Here is a 26,637-nt window from a genome sequence, read left to right on the forward strand (position 1 = left end):
AGTAGATAATGTCACTGCAGGACTTTGGAGGCACTGTGTGCACATAAGGACACCTGGGGCACCTACGTCACCAGGCAAAGGATGGTCTGGCCTTTGATTTAAGGCGTTCTGGGGCTTTGCTACACCACAACCCAAGAAAAATGAAAACACATGTCCATACAAAAACCTATACATGAATATTTACAGTGCCATTATCCATGTCAGTGGGAACAGCTCAAATGTTCATCAAATGATCGATGGGTCAGCAGAATACTGAAATTCCATGTAATGATTTAACAAAGAACATGCTACAACCTGATAAACTTTGGAAACAGTGTGGTATATTAAGTGTGGCACAAATGACCTATGTGCTACGGTTGCATTTATGTGAAAGTGGATTGATGATTGCCTAGATTCACAGGAATGAGAGATAAAGAGGTTTGTCACGGTGTTTTGTTTTGTTTGGAGTGGAAGTTATTAGAAATATCTGAATTTAGATTTTGGTATGATTACATCATGATACATAAAACCTCTGAGTTGTGCATTGTGCATATTTTAGAGAGTAATATAGGTTACATGTTTTAGAAAAAAACTGAAAAGCATTTAAGGATGTAAAATAACTCCAAGGGCTGGGGGTGTAGCCAAGTGGTACTTACCTAACACACATATAAGACTCTGGGTAAAGACAAGACAAGACAAGAGAAGGACATGGAAAGGAGAAAAGAAGGGAAAGACTGGAAGGGAAGAGAATGAGAAGGAAAAAAAAGAGGAGGTAAAAGAAAAGAGAAAAGAGAATTCTAAGATGCCTCCCAACACAGGTATGCACATGACATTCAGAGATAAGGGGAAATGTGATCCAGATCTGGGGCTCCCAAACAGGCAGTGTCCCAGCAAGCAAGAGTAAGAGACAGGCCCATGCCAATCCCTTGAAAAAAAAAAAAAAAACAGTAATACACCAGTTTTTCTGTTTTCAGAGGGCAGCCACTGTTGGTAACTCCTTTATATTCCACAGACACCCGCCCTACTTAGAAAGTTCACTGTGAGCTCTCTGGCTGGCCCCAACTTCAGAGCCTGCTCACAGGCCTGGGCTATCCTTATTCATCACGTTTTTCTCTTTGTCATTTGTTCTGCAGTTTTTGAAGAGCCAGAAGATCCAAGCAACAGATCGTTTTTCTCTGAAATTATCTCTTCAATTTCGGATGTGAAGTTCAGCCACAGTGGGAGGTATATCATGACCAGAGACTATCTGACCGTGAAAGTCTGGGATCTCAACATGGAAAATCGCCCCATTGAGACATACCAGGTACAGCAGGCAGCCCTCGGTATCCAGAACACTCCCTTTGTGTGCTTTTGCCTCAGTCTCTGACTGCAAATGTTAGAAGGCTGCTCCTAGTGATGTGTTTGATAGACTATCACAGGCTGCAGGTGCCATGTGGTTTAAGATGAGGATCCACATGGACCAGTTATATGCAGTTACTACCTGGAAATGTTATATGAGCTAGGTATCATAGCTAGAGTGATCAGAACAAGCATGGCCCTTCTGCAGTGAATCTCTAGTGTAGAAACCTACTGATAAACAAGGAACTAATGGCACTTGCAAAAGGGATGGTGCTGAGACCAGGGGAGCCCAAGACACGGAAGCTTTGCAGGGTAAGGAGGGTGAAGGAGAAACTGTCGTGACCTCATTCGGAAAAAAGCATGTGCTTAGAACAATACCATGGCCAGAGGCCTGAAGTAAACTGTGGATTGAGAAAGTTTACCTTGCCGTTGGACCGGAAGACAGAAAGCTGAACCGGAAGACAAAAGCAGGGTGGGGCCTTGCAAACTCTGGTGCTGAGAGCTTTACTTGTCTCCAGCTGAGCACAGCAGAGCTCTATAAAAATGTCTTGTACAAGGAAATGGTGCTGAAAACAAAGGGTTTCACCTTCCAGTTTGAGAAGCAGGCACCAGGAAAGGGATGATGCTGGTGCAGGCGATGATGCTGATGCAGGCAATGATGCTGATGCAGGCTAAACAGTGGAGGGATGGGGGAAGGGCAGGGAGAATAGGTGACATCTGCTTACTTACTGAAGGTGAGAGAAGGAAGAGCCAGGACTCCGTGTAAGAAGCACTTGCCCTTAGCTCTGGGTAGAGAGGGTGGCAGAACATGGGTGGAGGGAACAAAGGAGAAAGTAGTGTCTTGGGGAATTTTCACTGAAAGAGCTTGACCAGAGTTAGTGGTAGAAAGGCTATTAAAAAGCCATGCAAGGGACAGGAAGATCAATCAAGAGACAGAAATAACTACTCTTATTTTAATATATCTTTAATTAGATCAAAAGAAATGAGGCAGAGAAAGGGGCATCTAGGAAGACAGGTTTGATTTATAGGGCTTTACTAGAGATATGTTCATCTATCACAGAATCCTCTCATTTCAGAGTATGTAACTCCCTGGGTCTTAGTACATTCACAGAGCTCTAGATCCATTACCAACTCCAGAATAATTTGTCATTATCATTTTAAAAGAACATTCTGGTTGCAGTGGGAAGGAAAAACTGTAACCGAGACAGGCGAAGATACAGAAAGAATGAATTTTAAAGTTATTACAAACTATCTTAGGGTTTCTATTGCTGCATCAAAACACCATGACCAAACGGACAAATTGGGGAGAATAGGGTTTAATTGGCTTACACTTCCGTATTTCTGTTCATTATTGAAGGAAGTTAGGACAGGAACTCAAACAGGCAGGAACTGGAGGCAGGAGCTGATGCAGAAGCTGCAGAGGGGTGCTGCTTGCTGGCTTGCTTCCCCTGGCTTGCTCAGCCTGCTTTCTGATAGAACCCAGAACCATTTGCCCAGGGATGGCACCACCCACAGTGGGCCGGGCCCTCCCCTGTTGATTGGTAATTGAGAAAATCCCTTACAGCTTGATGTCATAGAAGCATTTCCTCACCTCTGGCTCCTTCCTCTCTGATGACTCTAACTTGTGTTGACTCAAAACGCAATTTTTGGCAAATGGATGAAAGTAGCTTTAATGTGGATATCAGCAATGACAGAGGAGCCCAGATTATTGATGTAATAACAAAGTAAAATCACAAGGGTCTGATGTGTGTCTTAAAAAGGGAAATGTTGAAAGATATCCCATGGCTTAATGTCTTCAACAACTAGAGAAGTGGAGTTGCCTTTTTATTTAGATGAGGGATTTTATTTAGATGAGGGCTTGTGACACGTTAAGCTAATGAAACATAAACAGAATGAGAGGTAGACAACCAAGTAAAAATACACAGTAGGTCTTCAAAGTCAGAGAACTAGAAGCCTAGGTGGTGGGTATATTTAAAGAAGAGACCAGGACCTGCCCTTGGGGTTTTCAGAGCTGAGAATAGGAAGATAACCTGGTAATGGAGATCAAGTGGAAGGGGCCAGAGAAGTATAAGGAAAACTTGGAGTGTTGAGGAGGCCAAGTGGACAAAATCTCAAGGTAGAAAAAGCCACCAACCATGCTGTTGCTAAACGTACAAAGAAAAGGACTGAGCATTAAGCACTGGCCTTAGACATACTGGCCTTGTAGAGGTTACAAGTACCCTAACGGAGGAGTATGCAGAATAGTGTGGGTATCTGATCAGAGCATATTCAAGACTGTAAAGAAAGGGTCTGAGCATAGAAGCTAGCTATGAAAACAGAAAGTAGGTGGGATGTAGGATACAGGCAGAAGGAAATTACAGTGTGTTTGGGGCCAAAAGGAATAAACAATGGAAAGACAACCGAGGTAGCTGAGTCCTCAAGGGACACAAGGGATGGAGTCCAGTGAAGACTTGGCCTGAGGGAGGTGGGTAGCTCATCTGTCAGAGGAAGGAGAGCTGTGTGAGTAGCTCAGATGCAGGGGGATGATGTTTCTTACCACTTCTATTCTCACTGGAATGAGAAAGTCATCTGGTGTATACAGATAAAGTCTTTAAAATGTTCATTTACCAAAGGGAGGTGCCATAACGTTGCCCAGGGATCAGCTTCAGTTTCTATTGTTCATTTAAAACTTGAAGACCTTGGAAGGAGTCGGGTGTATAACTTTGTTGGTAGAGTACTTGTCTAGCATGTGTGAAGTTCTTAGCTCATTCCCCAGTAATATTAAAACCTGGGCGTGAGATTACACCTGTAATCTCAGCACTCAGGAAGTGGAGGCAGGGGGATCAGTTCCAAGACATCCTCAGCCTGAGATACATGAAACCTGTCTCAAAAAATATTTTAATGATGGTGTAAGACCAGTGGACAAATAGCAAGACGTTGAGTTTGAATGAGTGACATCAAACGAACTGAGAACAAGACAGGAACAGTTGTCACAAGCAGCAGGGCAGCCCATTTTTAGCACATGGACTTGGGAGCAAAATTCCCCACCATCCCCTGGAGAGTTGTAAGTAGTAGCAATGTCTTCAGAGACAAGAGCAGGAAGGAAAAGGAGATCATAGACACTGGAGTCTAAGAAGGTAGAATTCCACAGCATGGCACAATGGAGCTTAAGAACCAAAATTCAGGGCCAATAGGCAGCATGATCGCTGCATTCCCCACGTGGTCAAAAGAGTATACCCCATGTACAAGAGCTGGATTCTCCCCTAAAGCCTAGACTTTAAGGCTTCAAAAGATCCTACCCAATACTAGCCACTCATCCCTGGGTATTTGGGTCAACATGGCACTAGTGCCTTTTTCCAGCTGCAGAAGGTAAACCCTATCTTTTACAGTCCTCAGTACCAAGAGAGAATGCTGTGACTGGAACCTGAGCGTGGGTGGTATTGCAACAGGCAGCCTGCCAGAGCGCCTTGCCTAGAAAAGAGAAGATTAGGGACACTTGGTGGCAAACACAATTACTTTTATTTTGGGAAAAGGCATTTAGAACAAATCTAGTTTTAGACCACAGGTCCTGGTGCTGAAGCCATATTCGGCTGGTGCCAGACTTGGAGATCCTATGTGGAGAACACTAAGAAATAGGTGGCTTAGCACGTGTATTCAAATGAGGTACCACATTTTATTTTAACTTAGAAAAGTGTGCCTTGGAGCCACTTGAATTTAAATACTATCAAATTTAAATTTAAATCAAAGATGATAATATACTATCTAAAATTTATAAACTCTCAGTGAGTATCTAGATTGGTCTTGGGGAAAAGAAGTTTAGAAGGGAGCCCTTTTCATGAGCAGCAAGGTATCCATCTACTCAACCTTGGTCCATGGGCAGAGAGCAGAGGTCCCCAGAGTCCCCTAGAACAGTGGCTCCCAACCTTCCTAATGCTGTGACCCTTTAATACCATTTCTCGTGTTGTGATGACCCCCAACCATAAAATTATTTTCATTGCTACTTCCTAACTGTAATTTTGATTCTGTTATGAATCATAATATAAATATGTGTTTTCTGGCTATCTTAAGCAACCCCTGTGAAAGGGTCACAATCTACAGGCTAAGAACAGACTGTTGTTGGAGCAGCAGTATCTTCAGTGAAAGCAGGCAAAGAGGAAGATGTGGTAGACATGAATGGGCAATGTTCCCACTATGCATTCTTGTGCATATGCCAACAGAGCCAGGCATGTTCCTATAGACCTCAGTACCATACACTGTTTTCAAACTTGCCTACAGAATAGAGGTGGGCCACCTACATCTAACAGGCTCAATCCACCCACTCTGCCTGATTTTGATAAATACCAGTCTTCAGATGCTTTCATGCCATGTGAGAACAGTTGAATAGCTCAAACAGTTAATCATATCAAACCTAAATGTTTACTATAAAAATGGAGTACCCCCTAACCCAAAATGATCGAACACCCAAAACTTTGTGAACACCAACATAAGGCCACAGTGGAAAATTCCATATTGAATCTTGTGAATACAAGCTTCATTTCACGCATGTCATTTTAAAGTACTATATAAAACTAACTTTAGGCTATAGATAAGGTATATGAAATATAAACAAATTTCATGTTTGGACTTAAGGCCTATTCCCAAACTAATTCATTACATATACGCAATCCAAAATACTGTTTTCCAAAGTGTTTTGAATGAGGGAAACTCAGTATTCATGTGTGTGTGTGTGTGTCAGGATTTACTGAGAAATCCTGCCAGCTTTTAAATATAGGTAGTTGCATTGAATCTGCAGATAGCTTCATTTCGATGACCATTTCATGTTTCTTTAATTTATTTCTTCAATGTCTTAGAATTTTAATTATACAAGTTTTGCCCTTCCTTGGATAGATTTGTTCCAAGATATTTTTGAGGCATGGGTGGGACCATTTGATTTCTTCCTCGTGTGTTCATCATTTGAATATAGGAAGGCTGTGTATTTTACATATTAATGTTCTAGCCTGCTAGTTTTTTGAATGTGCTATCAGCTGTGGCAGCTTTCTGGTGGAGTCGTTAGACTCTTGTGTGTAGAATCATACCCTCTGCAAATACTACTTTCACGTCTCCCTTTCTTATTTGTATCCTCCAACTCTTTCGTTGTCATATGGCTCCAGCTAAAGTTTGCAGCACTGTACTTGGAAAGTGAGGAGAGGAAGTTGCAGTTCCTGATTTTGGTGGAAATGCTTTCTTTTGTTTTTTATATAGTGTGATGTTGGCTGTGAGCTGGCATATATTGTCTTTAATATATTACAATATCCCTAGATACTTTTCTCATTAAAGGTTGTTGGATTTGTCAGAGGCCTTTTCTCCATCTAATAGGATGATCATGTAGTTTCTGTCCTTATGTCTGTTTTTTATGTGATTTATTGCATTTATTGATTTATTCCCTGCATCTCATGGATGAATCCAATTTGATCATGGAGGGGAAACAGGTTTTTCACTAATTCATGTTTTTTTTAATCTTATTTTTTAAGCACTTCATACATGAGGACTGCATACCTACACCACTCCTACCCTTTCTCCACCCATCTAACTCCTCCTGCATCCCTTCTCCCTCCCAAATTTATGATCCTTTATTTATTATTGTTTCATGTGTGTGTGTGTGTGTGTGTATGTGTGTATGTATGTAAATATAGATGCACATGTGTATACACAGCCTACTGAATCCACCTAATGTTGCTCATTAGAATGTATATTCTTTGGTGTTCGGCTACAATATTCTGTAGATATCTGTTAGGTTCCTTTGATGAACAATGGCATTTAATCCTGATATTTGCTTTTCTTATCCAGATAATCTGTTCAGAGAAATGTATGTGAAGAGATGACCATTTTGAATTAGACAACCTATGAGGGAGCTTGTCCCTGAAGAAAACTGATTTTCTCTCTCTTAACAGCCACTGACTACCTGTAGCTCTCTGTCTAGGAGTAGGACCATGTAGAATTTCCCCAGTCTGAGTTGGCATGTCAACTAATCCAGGTATTGTTCAGGCAATGACATTATTGAGAATTCATAGGTATATATTCTTTGCCATGTCTAGGGAACATTATGTAGCTTCTAGGCATCCTGGGCCTCTGGCTCTTACAACCTCTTTGTGATTTTTTTTTTATCTGAGCCTTAGGTATAGGGGTTGTGTTGCAGATGTATCAGTTGGGAGTGGGCACCCCATGGTCATTTATTCTCTGCATTGTGGCCTTATAGGTCTCTGTAATTGTCTCTATCTGTTATGAGAAGATGTTTCTTTGATAAGAGTTAAGAACTATACTTTAAATATAAGGATAGGTACTTAGAATATACTTAGAAATCATATTGGTTTAAGAAAATGGCAGTAGTGGGATCTCTTCTCAAATATATGGCTTCTCCAGACATGGGTAGTTAGGTTTATAGTACAAGACCCTCCAACTGAGCAGGCCTTAAGTATAATTAAACAGCTGTTGCTTACCCCTAAGATAAAAGTGCCACTGTTGACCCTGTTGTACATATCTACCTGGCCCAGTCATTGTGGTGGTTAATAACTTTTACAGCTGGGTAGAACTACCAATTATTCCTCTCACTCGGCATCTTGTATAGCACTCTCATATGAGAGTCAGTCCTAAGGAAGGACACTTCCAGATCAGCTCCAGTTCAGTTCCCCCGAATCCTGTTTCTAACGCCTATAGTATCTCCAGCAGTGGAGTCTTATCTTCAAGTTCTAGAAGACAATAAAGGACAATGGCAATAGCCCATTGTATTCCTCTGGTATAACTAGGTCATGGAGTAGATATACTGTTAGCTGTTTTAGCTCTGATTTCCAGAGTGACCATACCAATTTACAATGCCACCAACAGGGAAAGAGGGTTCACTTCCCCATGTTCTCATTTGCTGCTGTTTTAGTTAGGATTTCACTGCTGTGAACAGACATCATGACCATGGCAACTCTTGTAAAGACAACATTTAATTGGGGCTGGCTTACAGGTTCAGAAGTTCAGTGCATTATCAAGGCAGGAACATGGCAGTGTCCAGGCAGGCGTGGTAAAGGAGGAGCTGAGAGTTCTACATCTTCATCAGAAGGCTGATAGAAAACTGGCTTCCAGGCAGCTAGTCTTAAAGTTCATGCCCACGGTGACACTCTTCTTCCAACAAAGCCACACCCATACCAACAAGGCCATACCTCCAAATAATGCCACTCCCTGGGCCAAGCAGATTCAAACCACCACAGTCGCCATTTTGTTTTTTATTGTAACTGGAGTAAGGTGAAATATCAGAACATATTGAGGGGAGGTTTCCCATAGCTGACATCATGGCTCTTGAAAAGGAACCATCACCCTACTCCATTAAGAAATAATGTATTAATATTTATTATAAATATATAAATGTTTAAAGAAAGCCTTAAAAGAATGTTTTCTTCAAATTTTTCAAACTTCCTTCATAGTATTTTTCTCTCCTCTTACCTCTCTTCCTATGTTACCCTCCCTTCCCACTTTCCAGTTACAACACACACACCCCATTCCTGCAACCTAGCACCAGCCCCTGACTATCCCACTCTCTAGCAAGCCTTTTTTTACCCCTCCCCTGTAAGCATAGTCTACTTTCCCAGATATCCAAGTTATATCATCAAATCTAAGGATTCAGAGCCAGAATCCACAAAAAAGAGGAATATGCAGTCTTTCTTGGTTACTTGGTTACTTTCTTGGTTATATGAAATGAGCCCCATATAATATTTTCCAGTTCCATCCATTTACCTACAAATTCCATTATTTCCATTTCCTTTAAATCTGAAGAGTATTCCATTGTATGTATGTATCTTATTTTCATTATTCAGTTATAAGTTAATGGATATATAAGCTGTTTCTGAATTTAATATTTTGTGCCTCAAGATATGGTCTGTCATAGAGAAGATTCCATGGGTTACTCAGTAGAATACATGATATTTGGTTAGAATATTCTGTAGATCTGGTAGGTCCATTTGATGAACAATGTCATTTAATTCTGATATCTGTTTATTTATGCAGACGATCTATTGGGGAAAGTTGGATATTGAAATCACCTGCTGTCATTGAGTTGCTGTTAATGTGTGCCTTTAATTCCAGTAGTACACTTTTTATGAAATGGGATACAGTGGAGATTGGGACACACATGCTTAGTATTGTAATACTGTAATATCACTTAATTTTTCTTTAATTAGGGGCAGTCCTTCTTCATCTCTTGTGATTAATTTTATTTACTGAAAATAAAGTTTTCCTCTCCCTCTATTCCTTCAGTTCCCCTCCTGTCACTTCCCCTCCCATCATATCTACCCCCTTTATATCTCTTGTTAGAAAACAAATAGGCATTCATGGATAATAATAAAACAAACATCAGAATAAGACAAAACAGAAGGAGAGAATACAATAAAATGCACAAGAAACAAATAGAGACACAGAGAGACCTACTTATTTGTATACTCGGGCATCCCAAAACTAGAAGCCATAATATATATGCAAAGGACTTTTAGAAGAAAGAAAGAAAATGAGAGGTATAAGGGGAGAGGAAAGAGAGAAGGGGAAGAGGAGAGGAGAGGACAGGAGAGGAGAGGAGAAGACAGAGGAGAGGAGAGGAAAAGCCCTGACATAATATTCTAAGAAAAGGAACATCCAAAGATGCCGTTGAGTTTGGTTTCTGTAGCCCATCTACTACTGAGCATACAGCTTACCCTTATGAATAGCTTTTTTCTCTCAGGGAGACTTTTATCATTTGGAGAATGCTTCTGGGTCAGCAATGTGGGCATATGTCTACTTCTCCTTTCAGTTCTAGGCCCTCCTGTGGTACAGACCCACACAGGTCCTGTGCATACTGCCTCAGTAGCCCTGAGTTCATATGTCCATTGATCCTGTTAGATTTAGAAAACCTTTTTCCTGTGTTCTCCATCCCCTCTGACTCTTATACCTTTCTGCATTCTCTTCCACAGGGTTCCGTGAGCCCTGAGGGATTTGATGGCAACATCCTGTTTAGGGCTGAGTGTTCAGTGGTCTCTTACTTCCTGCACATTGTCAGGCTGAGGGTCTCTATATTTGTTCTCATCTGCTTCAGGAGGAGGATTCTCTGATGAAGACTGAGCGAGGCACTGATCTATGAGCTATGATGAACAACAACCAAGGCTATCTATAGTAGAATGCCATTAGGAATCATTTTATTGCTACCTTCTTTTAAGACAGTGGTTCTCAACGTGTGGGTCATGGCCCCTTTGGGAGATGAATCACCCTTTCACAGGACTAGCCTAAGACCATTGGAAAATGTCAATATTTATGAGTCATAACAGTAGCAAAATTACAGTTATAAAGTGTAGTGAAAATAATTTTATGGTTGTAGTCCCCATGAGGAACTATATTAAAAGATCACAGCATAAGGAAGGTTTAGAACCACTGCTTTAGTATAATAGTAGCATTTAGTTGTACCATGGACCCCTGGTCTGTCTAGTTTCAAGTTCTTGGTCACCTAAGCAGTGGCAAGTATAGATAGTGGAGTAGACCTGAAGTCAAGTCAGATATTGGTTGGTCACTCCCACAAGCTTTGTGCAGCCATTGCCCTGGCTTATCTTGCAGCCAGGACACCACTGTAAATAAGAAGGACTTGCAGCTGGGCTGGTGTTTCTGTTTCTCCTTCCGATAGCACACAGAATACCTTCCTGTGCCGAACATACGAGTGAAGACTTCAAGTAGACACCAGCTCAACTTCTCCATGTTCAATAGGTTGTATAGGTGTTATCTTCAACAATAGGACCTTGCCATCAGTTTGTGGAGACAAACTTGGCAACATCCTTGGTTGTTTGGGGATTCTCATGGGACCCCTTTGGCCAACACCTCAATTAGATGTAACTCATTCCTCATATTGGAAACGTCATTTGGTGATAAAAGATGTCCAGTTGGGGCTCTGACGTGCCCATTATTTGGTGATTTTATTTAGATAACTTTCATATAGGTATATGTTTTAGGAAGTTTTTACTGTATCAGGCCCTTAATTTTAGCTTTCCCCATATTCCCTTCCTTGTTCCCATCCTCCCTATCTGCTCACCCTCTCTACTTGGTCCTCCTGTTCAGTTACCCTTCCCCTTATCCACACTATTAGTTCCCTTTCCTAGGAAGATCTGTTTCTAGTTCGCTTTGAGATTTCATCTCTAAACCTAACCTCTGTAGCTCTGCACACAGTTGCTTGCTCATCATTGACTTAACAGCCAGTGTCCACATATAAGCAAATACATACTATATTTTTTATTCTGAGTCTGGGTTACCTCACTCAGGATATGGTTTTATTTCCTAGTTCCATCTATTTACTTACAAATTTCACAATTTCACCTTTATATAATGGTTGAATAACAATATTCCATCATGTAAAATATGCTACATTTCCTTTATCCATTCTTTTGTTGAAGAACATCTAAGTTGCTTCCAAATTCCGGCTATCATGAACAGAGCAGCAGTGAACATGGTTGAGCAGAGGTCTCTGTGGTACAGTGAAGCATCCTTTAGGTGTATGCACAAGAGTAGTGGAGCTGGACCTTGAAGTAGATCCATTCTGATCCCCTGAAGAACCTCCATGTTGATTTCCATAAGTGCTTGTACAATATCTCACTCCTACCAGCAATGCAGGAGTGTTTCTCTTACTCGACTTGCCAGTGTGAACTGTTTTTTGTTTTGTTTTTTTTTTTAATCTTAGCCATTCTGACAGGTGTAAGATGAAATCTCAGAGTGGTTTAGATTTGCATTTCCCTGATGACTAAGGATGTTGAACATTTCTTTTAAGTGTTTCTCCACCATTTGCATTTCTTCTTTTGAGAATTTCCTGATAAAATCTGCGTCCCATTTTTTTTTATAATTAGGCTTTCTTGATATCAAGTTTTTTGAGGTTTTTTTTTTTTTTTTTGGATGTTAGCTCTATCAGATGCATACTTGGTAAAAATCTTTTCCCATTTTGTAGGCTGATGCTTTATCCTAGTGTCAGTATGGACTGGTTTTTGTTTTGTTTTGTTTTTAAATCTTAGCCATTCTGACAGGTGTAAGATGAAATCTCAAAGAGTTTGGATTTGCATTTCCCTGATGACTAAGGATGCCTTTGTCATACAGAAACTATTCAGTTTCACAGGGACCCATTTATTGTTCTTAGGTCTTCAGCCACTAGTGTTCTGTTCAGAAAGCCTTTTCCTCTTCCAATGAGTTCAGCTACTCCCCGCCTCCTCCTCGGTTATCTTCAGTGTATTTGGTTTTAGGTTAATATCTTCTATTTTGGAGTTGTGTTTTATGTAGGGTGATAACTATGGATCTATTTGCCATCTTCTACATATACCCATGCAGTTTTATCAGCGCACTTATTTGAAGATGTTTTTTCTTATATATTTCTGGTGTCTTTATAAAAAAAAAAAATCAGGTGACCGTAGGTGTGTGGGTTTATGTCTGGCTCTTCAACTAGATTCCATTGATGGACATGTCTGGTTTTGTACCAATATCATGCTGGTTTTATTACTCTAGCACTGTAGTGCAATTTGAGGTCTGGGATAATGGTACCTCTAGCAGTTCTTTTATTGTTCAGGATTGTTTTTAGCTATACTGGATTTTTTTTTTATTCAATTTGAAGCTAAAAATTGACCTTTCAAGATCTTTGAAGAGTTGTGTTGGAATTTTAATAGAGATTACATTGAATCTATGTATTATTTTTAGGACCTTGGCAGTCTTTCTATATTAATTCTACCAATCCATGAGCATAGGAGAACTTTCCATCCTCAGATACCTTCAGTGTCTTTTTTTCAATGTCTCAAGTCTTTCACCAAACTTTTGCTTGGTTATAGATAATCAAAGATATTTTATATTTTTGAGACTATTATGAAAAATTTTGTTTCCCTGCTTTCTTTCTCAGTCCATTTTGCATGTAGGGGGGCTACTGATTTTGTGAGTTAATTTTGTATCTTGCCGCTTTGCTGAAAATATTGATCAGCTGTAGGAGTTCCCCCAGTCAAATTTTTAGAGTCATTTATGGATACTATCATATCATCTGCAAATAAAGATACTTTGACTTCTTACGATTTGTATCCACTTGAGCTTATTGCCCTAGCTAAGACTTCAAGTACTAACTATATTGAATAGGTATGGAGAGAATAGACAACCTTTTTGTGTTCCTGATTTTGATAGGATTTGAGTTTTTCTCCATCTAAGTTAAGGTTGGCTATAAGCTTTCTGAATATTGCTTTATTTGTTTAGATATGCCCCTTGTATCCCTAATCTTTCCACAGCTCATTTACATATGTTGAATCATCCTTGAATCTCTGGGATGAATCCTTCTTGATCATGGTGGATAAGCTTAGTGATGTGTTCTTTGATTCAGTTTACATTTGATTCAGTATTTTATTGATAATATTTGCATCTATGTTCATAAGGAAAATCAGTCCATAATTTTTTCTTTATTGAGTCTTTATGTGGTTTGAGTATCAGGAGTCAACAGGGAAATGCAAATCAAAACAACCTTGAGATTCCACCTCACACCAGTCAAAATGGCTAAAATCAAAAATTCAGGTGACAGCAGATGCTGGAGAGGATGTGGAAAAAAAGGAACACTCCTCCACTGCTGGTGGGATTGCAAATTGGTACAATCACTCTGGAAATCAGTTTAGCTGTTCCTCAGAAAATTGGATATAGTACCAATTTTACTTGGACCCAGCTATACCACTCCTGGACATATACCCAGAAGATGTTCCAACATGTAGTAAGGACACATGCTCTACTATGTTCATAGCAGCCTTATTTATAATAGCCAGAGGCTGGAAAGAACCCAGATGTCCCTCAACAGAGGAATGGATATAGAAAATGTGGTACATTTACACAATGGAATACTACTCAGCTGTTAAAAACAATGAATTCATAAAATTCCTAGGCAAATGGATGAAACTAGAAAACATCCTGATAACTTAAAAAATGAACTAGGCAATGTTCATTCTGTTTCTATTTTGTGGAATAATTTAAGTATTGGAATTAACACTTCTTTGAAAGTCTGGTAGGAACTTGCAGAAAACCCATCTAGCCCTGGGCATTTTTTTTTTTTTTTTTTTTTTTTTTTTTTTTTGGATTGGAAGACTTTTAGTGACTGCTTCCAGTTCACTAATGGTTATAGGTCTGTTTAAATTGTTTATCTGATCTTGATTTAATTTGAGTACATAGTATGTATTGAGAAAATTGTCCATTTCCTTTAGATTTTCCAATTTGGTGGAGTGCAGGCTTTTAAAGTATGTCCTCATGTTCTCTGGATTTCCTTAATGTCCACGTGACACCGCCTTTTCTTTTCTAGTTTTGTTAATTTGGATATTTTCTCTCCCCCCTTTAGTTAATTTGGCTAAGGATGTGTTCTTACTGATGTTATCAAAGGACCAACTTTTTGTTTGATTGTTTCTTGCCATCTATTCCTTTTAGGTGTGGTTTCTATTTTGTTCTAGAGCTCTCAGGTAGGCTGTTGGTATGAGATCTCTCCAATATTTTTACATAGGCTCTTAGTGACATGAACTTGCCTTCATTGTACCGTTTAAGTTTGGGTATATTATATTTTCAGTTTTATTCAATTCATAAAAGGTTTTCATTTCTTTCTTAACTGTTTCGACCCATTTTTCATTCAGTGTAGTGAGTCGTTCCATTTCCATGAGTTTGTAAGCTTTCTGTTGTTGTCGCTATCCAGCTTGAATCCATGGAGGAACAGGGTGCAGGGTGTTATTTCAATTTCTTTGTTTCCAAGACCATGGTCAGTCTGAGAGAAAGTTCCATGAGATGCTGGAAAGAAAGTGTATTCTTTTGTGTTTGGGTGAAATGTTAAATTCATTTGGTATATGATGTAAATTAGCTCCAACATTTCTCTGTTGGTATCTTGGTGAGAGTAAGGTGAGATTACCCACTATTGGTGTGTGAAGGTCAATATGTGATTTAAGCTGTAAGCGTGCTTCTGTTATGAACCTGGGTGCCATTGTTTGGGGCACAGATAGTAAGAACTGTAGTGCCCTTTTGGTGTATTTTTCCTGAGTATGTAGTGTCTTTCCCTATGTAGTCTGATTAGTTTTGGTTTGGAATCTATTTTGTCAGATATTACAGTAGCTACACCAACTTGTTTTGAATTATCTTTTTCCATCCTTTTACCCTGAGGTGATGTCTAACCCAAGGTGATCCTTGATGGTAAGGTATGTTTCTTAGATGCAGGAGAAAGATGGATCCTATTAGTTCACCTCAACTTCCTCTCCTCCAAATCCAACCCCCAGTCTCATCCCCAGCTCTGTCACAAATTATCTATCCTTCCTTTCAGTGCCCCTCCTCCCAGAGCCTTCCCCCTACTCCACCCCTTTATCCCAGCTCACTAACTCCAGTGAAATTCCCTGGGAACCCACAGGCCACCTCCTAAGGAAACAGGTAGAGTGACTGTAGATCTTTGCATCTCTTTTCTCCTCCAGATCTAATGCCCTAGTCTCATACTATTTGTACATTCTATTTGTTAGTCTGTGTCTTTTTATTGGGGAATAGAGACCATTGATGTTGAATGTTATCAATGAGTACTGTTCATTGATTACTATTCTTGTTGTGGTAGTGCATTGTTTCCCCACTTCTTTTGATTTGGTAACCTGAGATTATTTATTCTTTGTGGAGTTTGTGTGTGTGTGTGTGTAGATAACTACTTCTGGTTAACCTAAAGTTTTCCTTCTAGCACCTTCTATAGAGCTGAATATGTAGATAGATACTGCTTAAATTTAGTTTTATCATGGAATGTCTCCATCTGTGGTAACTGAAAGTCTTGCAGGATATAGTAGTCTGGGCTGGCATCTGTGGTCTCTTAGAGTCTGTGGAATATCTGTCCAGGTCCTTCTAACTTTTAGAGCCTCTGTTAATAAGTCAAGTATAATTCTAATAGGTCTGCCTGTATATGTTACTTGGTCATTTTCCCATGCAACTTTTAATATTTTTCTTTGTTCTATAAGTTTAGTGTTTTAATTATTATGTGCCAAAGAGAATTTCTTTTCTGGTCCAGTCTATTTGGTGTTCTGTATGCTTCTTGTGCCTTGATAGGCACCTCCTTCTTTAGGATGGAGACATTTTCTTCTATGGTTTTATTGAAAATACTTTCTGGGCCATTGACCAACTGTCTTCTCATTCCTTTATTCCTATTTTTCATAGACTTGTCATTTCTTGGTGTCCCAGATTCCCTGGATGTTTTGTGCCTGGAGTTCTTTAGATTTAACATTTTTTTTTTTGACTAGGCTATCCATTTCTTCTGTCTTGTCTTTGATGCTGGAGATCCTCTCTTCTATCTCTTGTAGTGTGTTAAGGAGCCTTGCCTCTGAGGTTTCTGTTTGAATTTCTACATTTTTCATGTCCATATTTCCCTCAGTTTGGGTTTCCTATGATTGCTTCTACTTTCAGATCTTGAGTTGCTTTATGCCATTTTCTTCCACTGTTTGTGCCTTCATAGATTACTTCAAGGGACTTTCTCATTTCCTCTCTAAGGACCCCTACCATATTCATAGACTATTCTATCTTGTACTTCTGCTGCATTTCTCAGGGACTACCTTAGTAGAGTTGCAATGTGTCATAGAGATACACTGTCCTGGGTGTTGTGTTTTCACCCTGGCATCTAGGTTTGGAATGATTGTAATTCTAGGTCCTGATATCTGGTTCTGTCTTTAATGGGTGGGTGTTTTGTTCCTTGATTTCTGTTGCTCTCTCTGTTTCTTAGGAGAGTAATGCCTGTGTTGCCTGGTATGGAATGCTCCCGAGATCCTGCCCGGTGTGGCCACTGTAGTTCTGGGTGCAATGTATTTCTAGGTATTGGGAGCTGGCACTTAGGTATGGGAATAGACTAGAAGCAGGGCTGGGGGTGGGGGGGGGGGCGGGGGGGGGCACTGGAGGGAGGAAAGCAGGGTGTTTTATCAGTTTCTGTTTAGTCACCTGGGAATTCCTGTAGAGTATAAGGCCAGAGCACAGCAGGTATTCTGCTACAGAGCTGATGTGTGACTAGGCCATTGGATTTGGAAAAGAGAGATTAGCCTACGTATTTGCCTAGCCTGTGGGTTCCCAGGGAATTTCACTGGAGTTAATGAGCTGAAAGACAGGGGTGGGTGGGGCTGTGAGAGGAGGTCTGTTTGATCCTCTGGAGATGGGGGCTGAGTGGAGGGGTGGTTCAGCAGATGACTTGCTACAGAGCTAAGGATGAAACTAGGAGGTTGGATTTGGAAGAGAGGCAAATCCTTCCAAAGGTGAAGATCTGCATTAGCCTGCCTGCTTTTCTGCCTGATTAATTTTAATATGAAGGCATAACATTAGGATAGCAATACCTGCTTGCTTCCTACTTCTTTGTTTGTAATGCATCTTTCCACCCTTTCTCTTTAGAGTTGTGCTCATCTTTAATGCTGAATTTCTTATAGACAGAAAGATTGATTTTGTTTCCTAATCCATTTAGCTAGCATGTATCTCTTAATTGAATGTTAAGGCCATTAATATTTAAAGTTATTATTGAAAGGTATGTGTTGATTATAGTTATTTTGGCTTTGATGTGTGTGTGTGTGTGTGTGTGTGTGTGTGTGTGTGTGTTGTTTTACTGTTTGTGTTCTTAATGTCCACACCTCATTAATTACAACTTTGTTTTCTTTCTAGAGTCTCTTGGCTTTTCTTTGTTCCAGTTTTCTTCATAGGGCTGAATGAATAGTTGGCATGAATTCTTTTAGTCTATTTGAACCATGGAAAGTTTTCCTTTCTCTTTCAACTATTGCTAATAGTTTGGCTGGATTTGTAGTCTAGCTTAGCATCCATGTTCTTTTTTAATTTGGAGTGCATTGCTCCAGGTTCTTCTAGCTTTCAACGTTTCCATCAGTTATTGTTCTGATAGATTTTCTTTTATGTGTGGTTTTTTCTCATGCAACTTTTATTACTCTTTATTTTATATAGTGTTTTGTCAATGATATGCTATAGGGAGTTTCTCTTCTGGTCTGTCTGTTGTTCTGTGTTTCTTGTATCAGTATAAGTATCTTTCCTTAGGAAGATTCTTTTCAATAATTGAAGATCTGGTCTATGCCATTGACCTAGAATTCTTCTCCCTCACCGATGCCTATAGTTGGAAAATTTGGTCTTTTCATGGCGTTGCATAATTCCTGCATAGTCCTTTCCTGTATAATCTTAATTTCTATATTCTTTGCTTGTGTGATCTAATTCTCTAATCTAATACTTGAGACTGGATACTTTGTTGTCTCTTTATAAGGCTCCCCACCCCCAGAATTTTCTAATTGAGAAACTGGATTTCAGCTCTGTCTTCATTCTTAATGTTTCTCAGTGTTTCTGGGGTTTTTTAATGGATCCAGTTTTCAAATCCAGGGCTTCACCTGTCTGTTTGAAAGGGACTCCCACAGTGCCTCCTGTCCAGCCATCCCATTCTCAGAAGAAAGACCAGGAAGCCTCTTCAACTCCAGCTTTCCACTCTACCCGCAGAGTTGCTCTATATCTTATCAGCCCTCCCCCAACCCTATCTAGAGTTTAGCTACGCTCTTGCTCTGATGCCAGCCATTCATCAGTGAGGCAGTCCCCTCGGCCTCAGCCATTTGCTCTTAGACTTTATTGGAACACAACAGGCTCTGTCGTTCTATGATGCTGTCCTTTACCTTGGTCATGCTTACCTACCATGTGTCTTTCATACCTGTGGCCCTTCGTATGTGCTCTTCCCTATGGTTGTAAAGCCTTCCTCTCAGACATCATCCAGATTCATTCACTCTCCGGAGGCTTCTGAGGCCATGTTACCTTCCTACATGTAGCCTTGAGTCCCACTCTACAAAAACTAATGTCCCTCATCTCTCAATGCCCTCTTCCACACTTTCATACTCTGTGACATTAGCACTGTTTGAAACTTCTCATGCATTTAGTCCATTCTGTGGTTGCTTCTCCGATGCTCTGCCTCAAGCCCCGGAGCAGACTTTTAATGAACACTGTGTGTCAAAAGTCTAAGTGCATGCTAACCTCTAAGACCAGGTGACCTTAATTCTATCCCCAAAGTCCACATATAAGTGGAAAGATAAAACAAACTTTACAGAGTTGTCCTCTGCCCTCCATCTGTGTGCACACATGCACACACACAGGCACACACAATAATAATAATAATGACAAAACAAAACATAATTCTACCATTTACTGGCTCCTTCGTTATGTCACTATCTATTCAAGCAAAAATCCTTCTTCAATCCACACCGGGGAAGGGAAGCTCACTGGCCCAAGCTTTCCTCCTAAAGGCAGTACAGGGCCACTCAGAGGGGATAAAGAATACATGTCACCAAGTCGGTATTCACGGGAATCTTTGCCTTGTATGATGCTGACATGTTCTTGGTGTTTCCTCCCAGGTTCATGACTACCTCCGCAGCAAGTTGTGCTCCCTCTATGAAAATGACTGCATTTTTGATAAATTTGAGTGTGTGTGGAATGGGTCAGACAGGTAAGAAACATTCTGGGGCTGAGAGCCTTTCCTTTTTAGGAAGCTCTGGACAATTTATCATAAATGGGATGCACCCAAACAGAGATCAATATTAAGCCCCAAGCCCTGACCCTCACATTATGTGGGTCACTGACTGGAGACTGTGATCAAGTCTATAAAGAGAAGGAGTCTGTGAGGTCCCACGTTCATTTTAGAGCTGGTAGAGGTGACGGTTCAAATGTCAATAAGAAAATGCTGTCTTCGACATACAAGACACCCAAAGGCACTCAAAAGCTAGGGCCACATGCCTCCTAAAGGCCACCGATAGTGATAATAGTGCCCCTGCATAGTTCTGATGACTGCCCAGTGGCTTTCCAGACCCATCCTCTCGGTGCTGCTAGAGCAGACCTGACCGAAGGCGCCAGTGCTTCATTAGCAGAATTCTAGTCTGCCTCCTTTATCACATTCCTTCAGGGTGATTTATTAGTGTTTTAAGGCCTTTGATTTCTACAATACTTCACATTACCTCCCAATAGTTCATTTTTCTAGTTTGACAAATACAGATAGTTCTTTTGAAACTAGATGCAGGCTGCTGGTGCTCAGGTAGCTTCTGGATGAAGGTGGCCCCAGATATAGTGTTCAGTAGCATGGAACTTTTATAAAGCCAGCCATTCTGAGATTCCCAACTTTGAGTCAGTGACATGGTCTCTGACTATCTTGCCCTTCTTCCCAAACCACCCTCCACTTAGCTGAAGGAGATGTTGCAAACATGTAGCAGAGGACCCAGGTTATATCATCCAGTTTGTACACATTAAGAGAGCAAAGCAGCTAAACCATGCATCCAGAGTCAGCAGGGAAAGAAGCAAGTCTGCTACTTTTCCACTTAGCCTTGCTAGTTGACACTATTACACAGCTGTTATTATCCCAGATCACCCTAGATTCAAAACCAATAACTACTAGGGACCTAGGCACAAGGACATTTCTCACACACATCTTCTAATCCCGGCCACAGCCCAGTAGAGTTTTCTCCATTATCTCCACTTCGCAGTTGAGGAAGCTTAGACTCAGTGTATAATTGGGAATTAGTGTGATGTCCTAACCTCATAAATTAGTAAGCATTAATTACAAAAGTAAAGAAATGTTGACTTTGAGTCCTGAGATGAATTCTTCCAGAACATCATAACTGGGAATTTTGTTCAAGGTTCAGATAAAGTTTAAGATACAAAAACTTATTTTTTTTTTTGACTTGCTTAAAAGTGAGTTGGATCTTGTTGGAGACGTGGCATCAACGTCCCAGAAACTACAAAGTCAGGTGGCTGGGTTACACCAAATGGCCCTGCATATGTGCATTCTGAGATTCTCGTTGTCAGGGTGCGTACCTCCATCTCCTCTGAAACTCCCTTGCATGAGTACTGCAATTGTGGAGGTAAAGTCCCCTGTACCCTCAAGACAGTTCACTGGAGCACCCAGATAACCCTTTATCCACAGCACACCATTACTGAGCCAGTGAAACAATATCAAACCTTAATCTGCACAGTTGACAAAGTTCCCATCCTTATCAGTTTCTTTCTTCCACCAAAAAAAAACAGATGACACCAGGCACTCCTTCCCAGACACAATCTATGTCAGTGTCTTTGGTGTACCATCATGAGATTGTACACCTCGGGCACAGGCAGTACCCTGTATCTCTTCAATACCTGCCACTCATATTAAATGTCAGCTTTAAAGACCCAGTACCCTTCTGCTGGAAAGCCTTCAATATTTACTATTCTTCCACTGAACCACAGATATCCCTGCAAATGGTTAAGATGCGAAAACATGGAAGCATCTCCTACATGTAATACCTTAATCAAAGTTTAGAGTTAGGATGGTTAAGCCTGCTTCTTGCCTCTCCCAGCAAGACCATAGCATCCATTTTATGGACAAGTTTTTATGAAGCAGCAGAATATAGAGCTGTCTCCTAAAAGGAGAAGAGATTGCCCTGTGGTGGTCGTGCCTCAGCACTTGACACATCAGGCAGATGAGCTAAGCTTACATTCCCAGAGCTCAGAAATACCAAAATAATTGTGGGTGAAAGCTGGAAAATGGTTTGCTGATTCTAAGTGTTCCTCTTTACATCTGCTCATTTGTGATCTCATAACACTAGTGGAAAGTAGGTAATCCTAGGATTACAACACTTGGACCAGATTGGTGACTCAAGAACTAAAGGGTATCTCTGGAGTAAAAATAAGTAATACCAATGGTTATTGCAACCTTTTGTTCCAAGCCCAACCAAAGAGCTTGGCCCTTTGATTCAAAAAGAAGTCAGTATTCTCAGCTTAAACTTATGTAGTCCCCGTGAATAACCATGATAAGCATCCTTGACTCCTGAAAGACGCCATGAGAATGTGTTACCTCTCCTTCCTATGATACTCAGTCACTCCGTTTCCCCTCTCTCTTGCAGTGTCATCATGACGGGCTCCTACAATAACTTCTTCAGGATGTTCGACCGAAACACCAAGCGTGATGTGACCCTTGAGGCCTCTAGGGAAAACAGCAAACCCCGAGCTATCCTCAAACCCCGAAAAGTGTGCGTCGGGGGCAAGCGGAGAAAAGATGAGATCAGCGTTGACAGTCTGGACTTTAGCAAAAAGATCTTGCACACAGCTTGGCATCCTTCAGAAAATATTATAGCAGTGGCGGCCACAAATAACTTATATATATTCCAGGACAAGGTTAACTAGGAGGGCGAGCTACTTCTTAGTCTCACATACTGAATACTAGTCAAACACGTTTTTAAATGTTTCTTTGGGTCTTCATTTTGATGCATTGACTTTCATTACCCTATGCATAAAACAATTGGACTAGAACTTAAAAGAGTTCAATGTTCCCAACTCCCCAATTCTAAGAAATGTCTGTCAAACTCAGTAGGCTTGGGACACTTCTGTTTAGAATTGAGAGCTGCCAACTGGCAGGAATTCTCCCATAGTCGACTTGAATTTCTGATGCGTTCGTTCATTGCCCAGTTCTCTCTGGTGGGTTCTGTGTTTTGTTTCTAGGTGTCTGCTGCGATAAAATGAGATTGTCTGTAGTATTTAAGGAGAAAAAGAGATAAGGGATTTTTTTTTTAATTAAGCAATTCCATTTGTTTGAAAAAAATCAACACAAAAAATAAACACTGTTTACTCTTAAGAGTTTCCTCTTTGTGGAAAAATAATAATAAATCAGGCCTGGCCAGTATGTTTCCCACCCATTTCCTTTTAAACAGTTCTACTGAAGCCTGAGACTTATTTCATGAGGCTGAGAAAAGGGTACAAAATGGGAAGAGAAGGGACCCATGACACTGTTCTGTCCTTTGGTAAACCCCATAGAAACAGCCTAAGAATGTGATTGGCTGAAGCACCACAAACACTTCAGGGAGCTCAAACAGAGTCCTTTCTCCACAGGGCTTCCCAGGCCTTACTTGGCAAGGCCAGCTGAGACCAGATCCCTCCATTGCTTGTCACTCTTGCTGTATTTCTGTTTCCTTTCAAATGGCTCCATCTAATCCCCCGCCTACAAGGTCCTTGCCTCTTTCCCTTCAACCTCTGCCAGAGGATTTGCCCATTGGCTTCTAAAGGCTGTGCCCCGGTTGCTTAGTATCAGGAGTTCTCAATAAAGCATTGAGGTAGAACTGCAAGAAAGGCTGGCCTGTTCTTTGGGTTAGTGCCTCCTGAGTAACCCCCTCCTCTTTTCCAGAAATAGCCATCCATCAGGCCTTGCTGTGTCTACAACAAAGGCCAGAATGATGCTGATTTGTGTAGCCTGAGCACACATCTCTGAGCCCACTTCAAACTCAACAAACTGGAAAAATAGATTTAAGGGCTCTTTCCTTCCAAACAATGAGATTTGGTGGGGTGGGAATCAGATCAGCCTTATGTTTAAGTCACATTTCCTTGCAGCAAGACTTATCTTCCTTCAAAACACAGCAGTTCTGAGAGCCAGTGTTCCTTTTCTGCACTAATCACAACAGCTGGCTCCTCCTTCTCTTGAGATGAGAATATGGGCTCGCCTCTTCAAGACAGCCACTTCCAAAGGGAAGGTAGAGACTGAAGGATTTACACTTAGCTTAGAAAGTGCTTAAGTGTCCAGAAAATGGGACCTTAGCTTCTGTCTGTCTGTCTGTTGCCCTGTCTTGATACATCCTGTCCCATGCTACCCCATCCCCTGCTCCATTTCCTCATAGTAGACAACAAATAACTTGAGATGGGAGATTTTGCTAAAAAGAGAACTTTCTTTCAGTCTCTGTATTTATCGAAACACCCAACTTTGAGTTTGCCTGAGAGGAGGAAAAGAAAAAAAAAGAATCATGTTGTCTTTATTTCTAAGTTGTTGCCCATATATGGACAGCTTCCTGGCAAGACGTGACTAGCTACTTAAGTAGTAATTTTGCAATATACATCCCAGTTTCAGGAGCTTTAAGACAAGCAAGCCTTTGTGTTTCCACGCAGCGGCACATTAGATGGAGAATTGACTTCCCTGATGTTTCTCAAGTTCTCTGCAATGCAAGCTGCTCCTTGGGCATCTTTCATGGCCCCTAGAGGAATTCCCTGGGCAGGCAGTAGCTTGATGAGACTTGGGAGAACCAGAAATTCCTCCAGCTCCTAGAGCGCTATAATGAGCAAGGAGCACGTGGTCCCAAGATGTTCTCTGCCCTGGCTTTTCCTCAGATCCCTGGGACTCCCCACCTCTAACTATGCCAAATGGGCTTATACAAATCATATTTCTATCAAATTGAACATCAGCCCTCCTTTACGCTGTTGTTCATTTATCATGTATCTAAGTCACCTTGCTTCAGAAGCAAGATACTCCAAAAATCCAACATCCCTGAACTGTTGGGTCTGAAGTGCTGATGTTTCTAACACTAATCATATAACTAGAATAACAATTTATATGAAACACGCATCCACACACCTCCTGTGTGAGCCACCAAATATGTGTTCATTAAATACCAAGTAACTAGCACAGCAGTTCTCAATCTGTGGGTCTCAACCACTTTGGGGAGTCAAAACGGAGGGGGGGGGAAGGGGGGAGTTGCATACCAGATATCCTAAATATAAGCTATGTACATTATGATTCAGAACAGTAACAAAGTTATAGTTATAAAGAAGCAATGAAAATAATTTTATGCTCAGGAGTCACCGCAACATGAACTATATTAAGAGGCTGCAGCATTAGGAAGGTTGAGAACTGTTGAGCCAGCATGACACCAATGCCTTTGTAGGCATTAGAGTATGCCCATGGTCTACACCTATTGGAGTCATCATTGCTCCCCCAAACATACTTATGAACAGTTCTGGTGACTGTTAGGGAGCTCACAGGCTCCCTATAGTCTGCAGACTTCAACTACAAGCCCCACATTGTCTAACAAATTCAGTACAGGGCACTGGGAGCTGGAAGTGGGAAAGATATGGATTTGTCAGATGCATTAGAGCACATAGCCACCTGACTCTTCTTCATTGCACATGAAAGAGAACACAAAGACAAGAACAGGGCTAATTAATACTCAAGACACAATTAGCATATCAAATGATGCCCATGAAGAAGGAAGGAGAGGGCCCTGGTCCTGGAAAGGTTTGATTCAGAATTGTAGGGGAGCACCAGGACAGAGAAATTGGAGGGGGGTGATTGTGGAGAGAAGAGGGCTTATAGGACATATGGGGAGGGGGGAACCTGGAAAGGGGAAAGCATTTGGAATGTAAACAAAGAATATAGAAAATAAAAAATAAATAAATAAATAAATAAAACAAAAATAAAGAAAAAAAAAAGAAAAAAGAAAAAAAGACAAGAACAGGAGAGGGTATCTCTAGAGCAAAGCCTCAGACAGCACGGAGCACCACCTGTCAACATTTGCTGGCTCTTTACCAGATGCTGAGCAATGGAACCCTTGTCGCCTCCTTGAGCCCCAAGCGTGCTGTACTTAGGAAATGCAGAAGACACTCAGAGCTACCTGAAGATTAGCCTGCTATGGTTTTAGTAGTTGGCTTTAAGGACCCTGCACTGTAGGTTGTAAATGCTATCAGATTACAGCCAGAGGGCGTGGGCTCGTTAAGTAAAATGGGAAGCACACCTTGCTGTGCTTTGATTTAAATCCTCCTGAGATAACATTCAGTCCCCCCCCACACCCATGTCTAAAAGCAAAACCACTCAACAAGCTGGACCTTGATAGGCTGCCATGATTTCTCGCCCAAAGGAGAAAAATAAGTTATGAGAAGTAAGAGTGACCTAAGCGAAAGACAACAGGATAGGGCGCCAGGTAATCAGCTGGTGGGGACCTGCCTTTCCTCCTCAGATAGTTAAAAACCCAACACACCAGTCATGGCAGCCGTGCTCCCTGAGGGTGATGAGCTTCCCGGCTTGCTTTGATGACTCCTCCCTCAGCGCGCACCACCATTGACCACTCGGCACTTAGAGAGAAGGCAGCCTGTCAGCTTAGCCAAGGATAGCTATCACCTTGAGAGACCTTGGACTTCAAGAGCTGGGCAAAGCAGCTGTTAGAATCCCGTTAGCTATACGAAAAGCTAACATTACCCAACACTTCTCATGGGCCAGGCTTGGTTCTACAAATCGCACATGCACTAACCTTGTTTACCCACAAAACTCCAGACATGCTCTCACAGGTGCATTCTGAGATGCTCAGCAGTGGTCTACCCTGCCTCTGGATTCACCTGATTGTCTGCAGGATAACACACTTCCACAAGCCCAATGGCAGGACACCTATTGCTCCTCAGCCACACACCTATGTGAGATGTTACCATACTGAACATTATAGGCAACTGTAAAACACAGTGTTTTTGTCACTAAATGAATCCGAACAGGTTTGTTTATACCACTATTACTACCAAGACATAAGGATGGCAACAATGTCA

The 26,637-nt window shown here is 41.0% G+C and overlaps 1 protein-coding gene across 1 annotated transcript in view; it reads left to right on the forward strand.

The window, feature by feature from the left end:
- The window catches only part of Ppp2r2b (protein phosphatase 2 regulatory subunit Bbeta), a 268,521-nt gene extending 245,621 nt beyond the window's left edge, over positions 1 to 22,900 (forward strand). Inside the window, exons 7-9 of the mRNA XM_052155918.1 lie at positions 1,113 to 1,282; positions 19,680 to 19,771; positions 22,194 to 22,900. Of these exons, the coding sequence (XP_052011878.1) occupies positions 1,113 to 1,282; positions 19,680 to 19,771; positions 22,194 to 22,473 (542 nt within the window). The 3' untranslated portion in view covers positions 22,474 to 22,900. The remainder of the gene's footprint in view (positions 1 to 1,112; positions 1,283 to 19,679; positions 19,772 to 22,193) is intronic.
- Positions 22,901 to 26,637: the final 3,737 nt, after the last annotated feature.

This window comes from Apodemus sylvaticus, chromosome 13 (assembly GCF_947179515.1).
Source record: "Apodemus sylvaticus chromosome 13, mApoSyl1.1, whole genome shotgun sequence".
NCBI lineage: Eukaryota > Metazoa > Chordata > Mammalia > Rodentia > Muridae > Apodemus > Apodemus sylvaticus.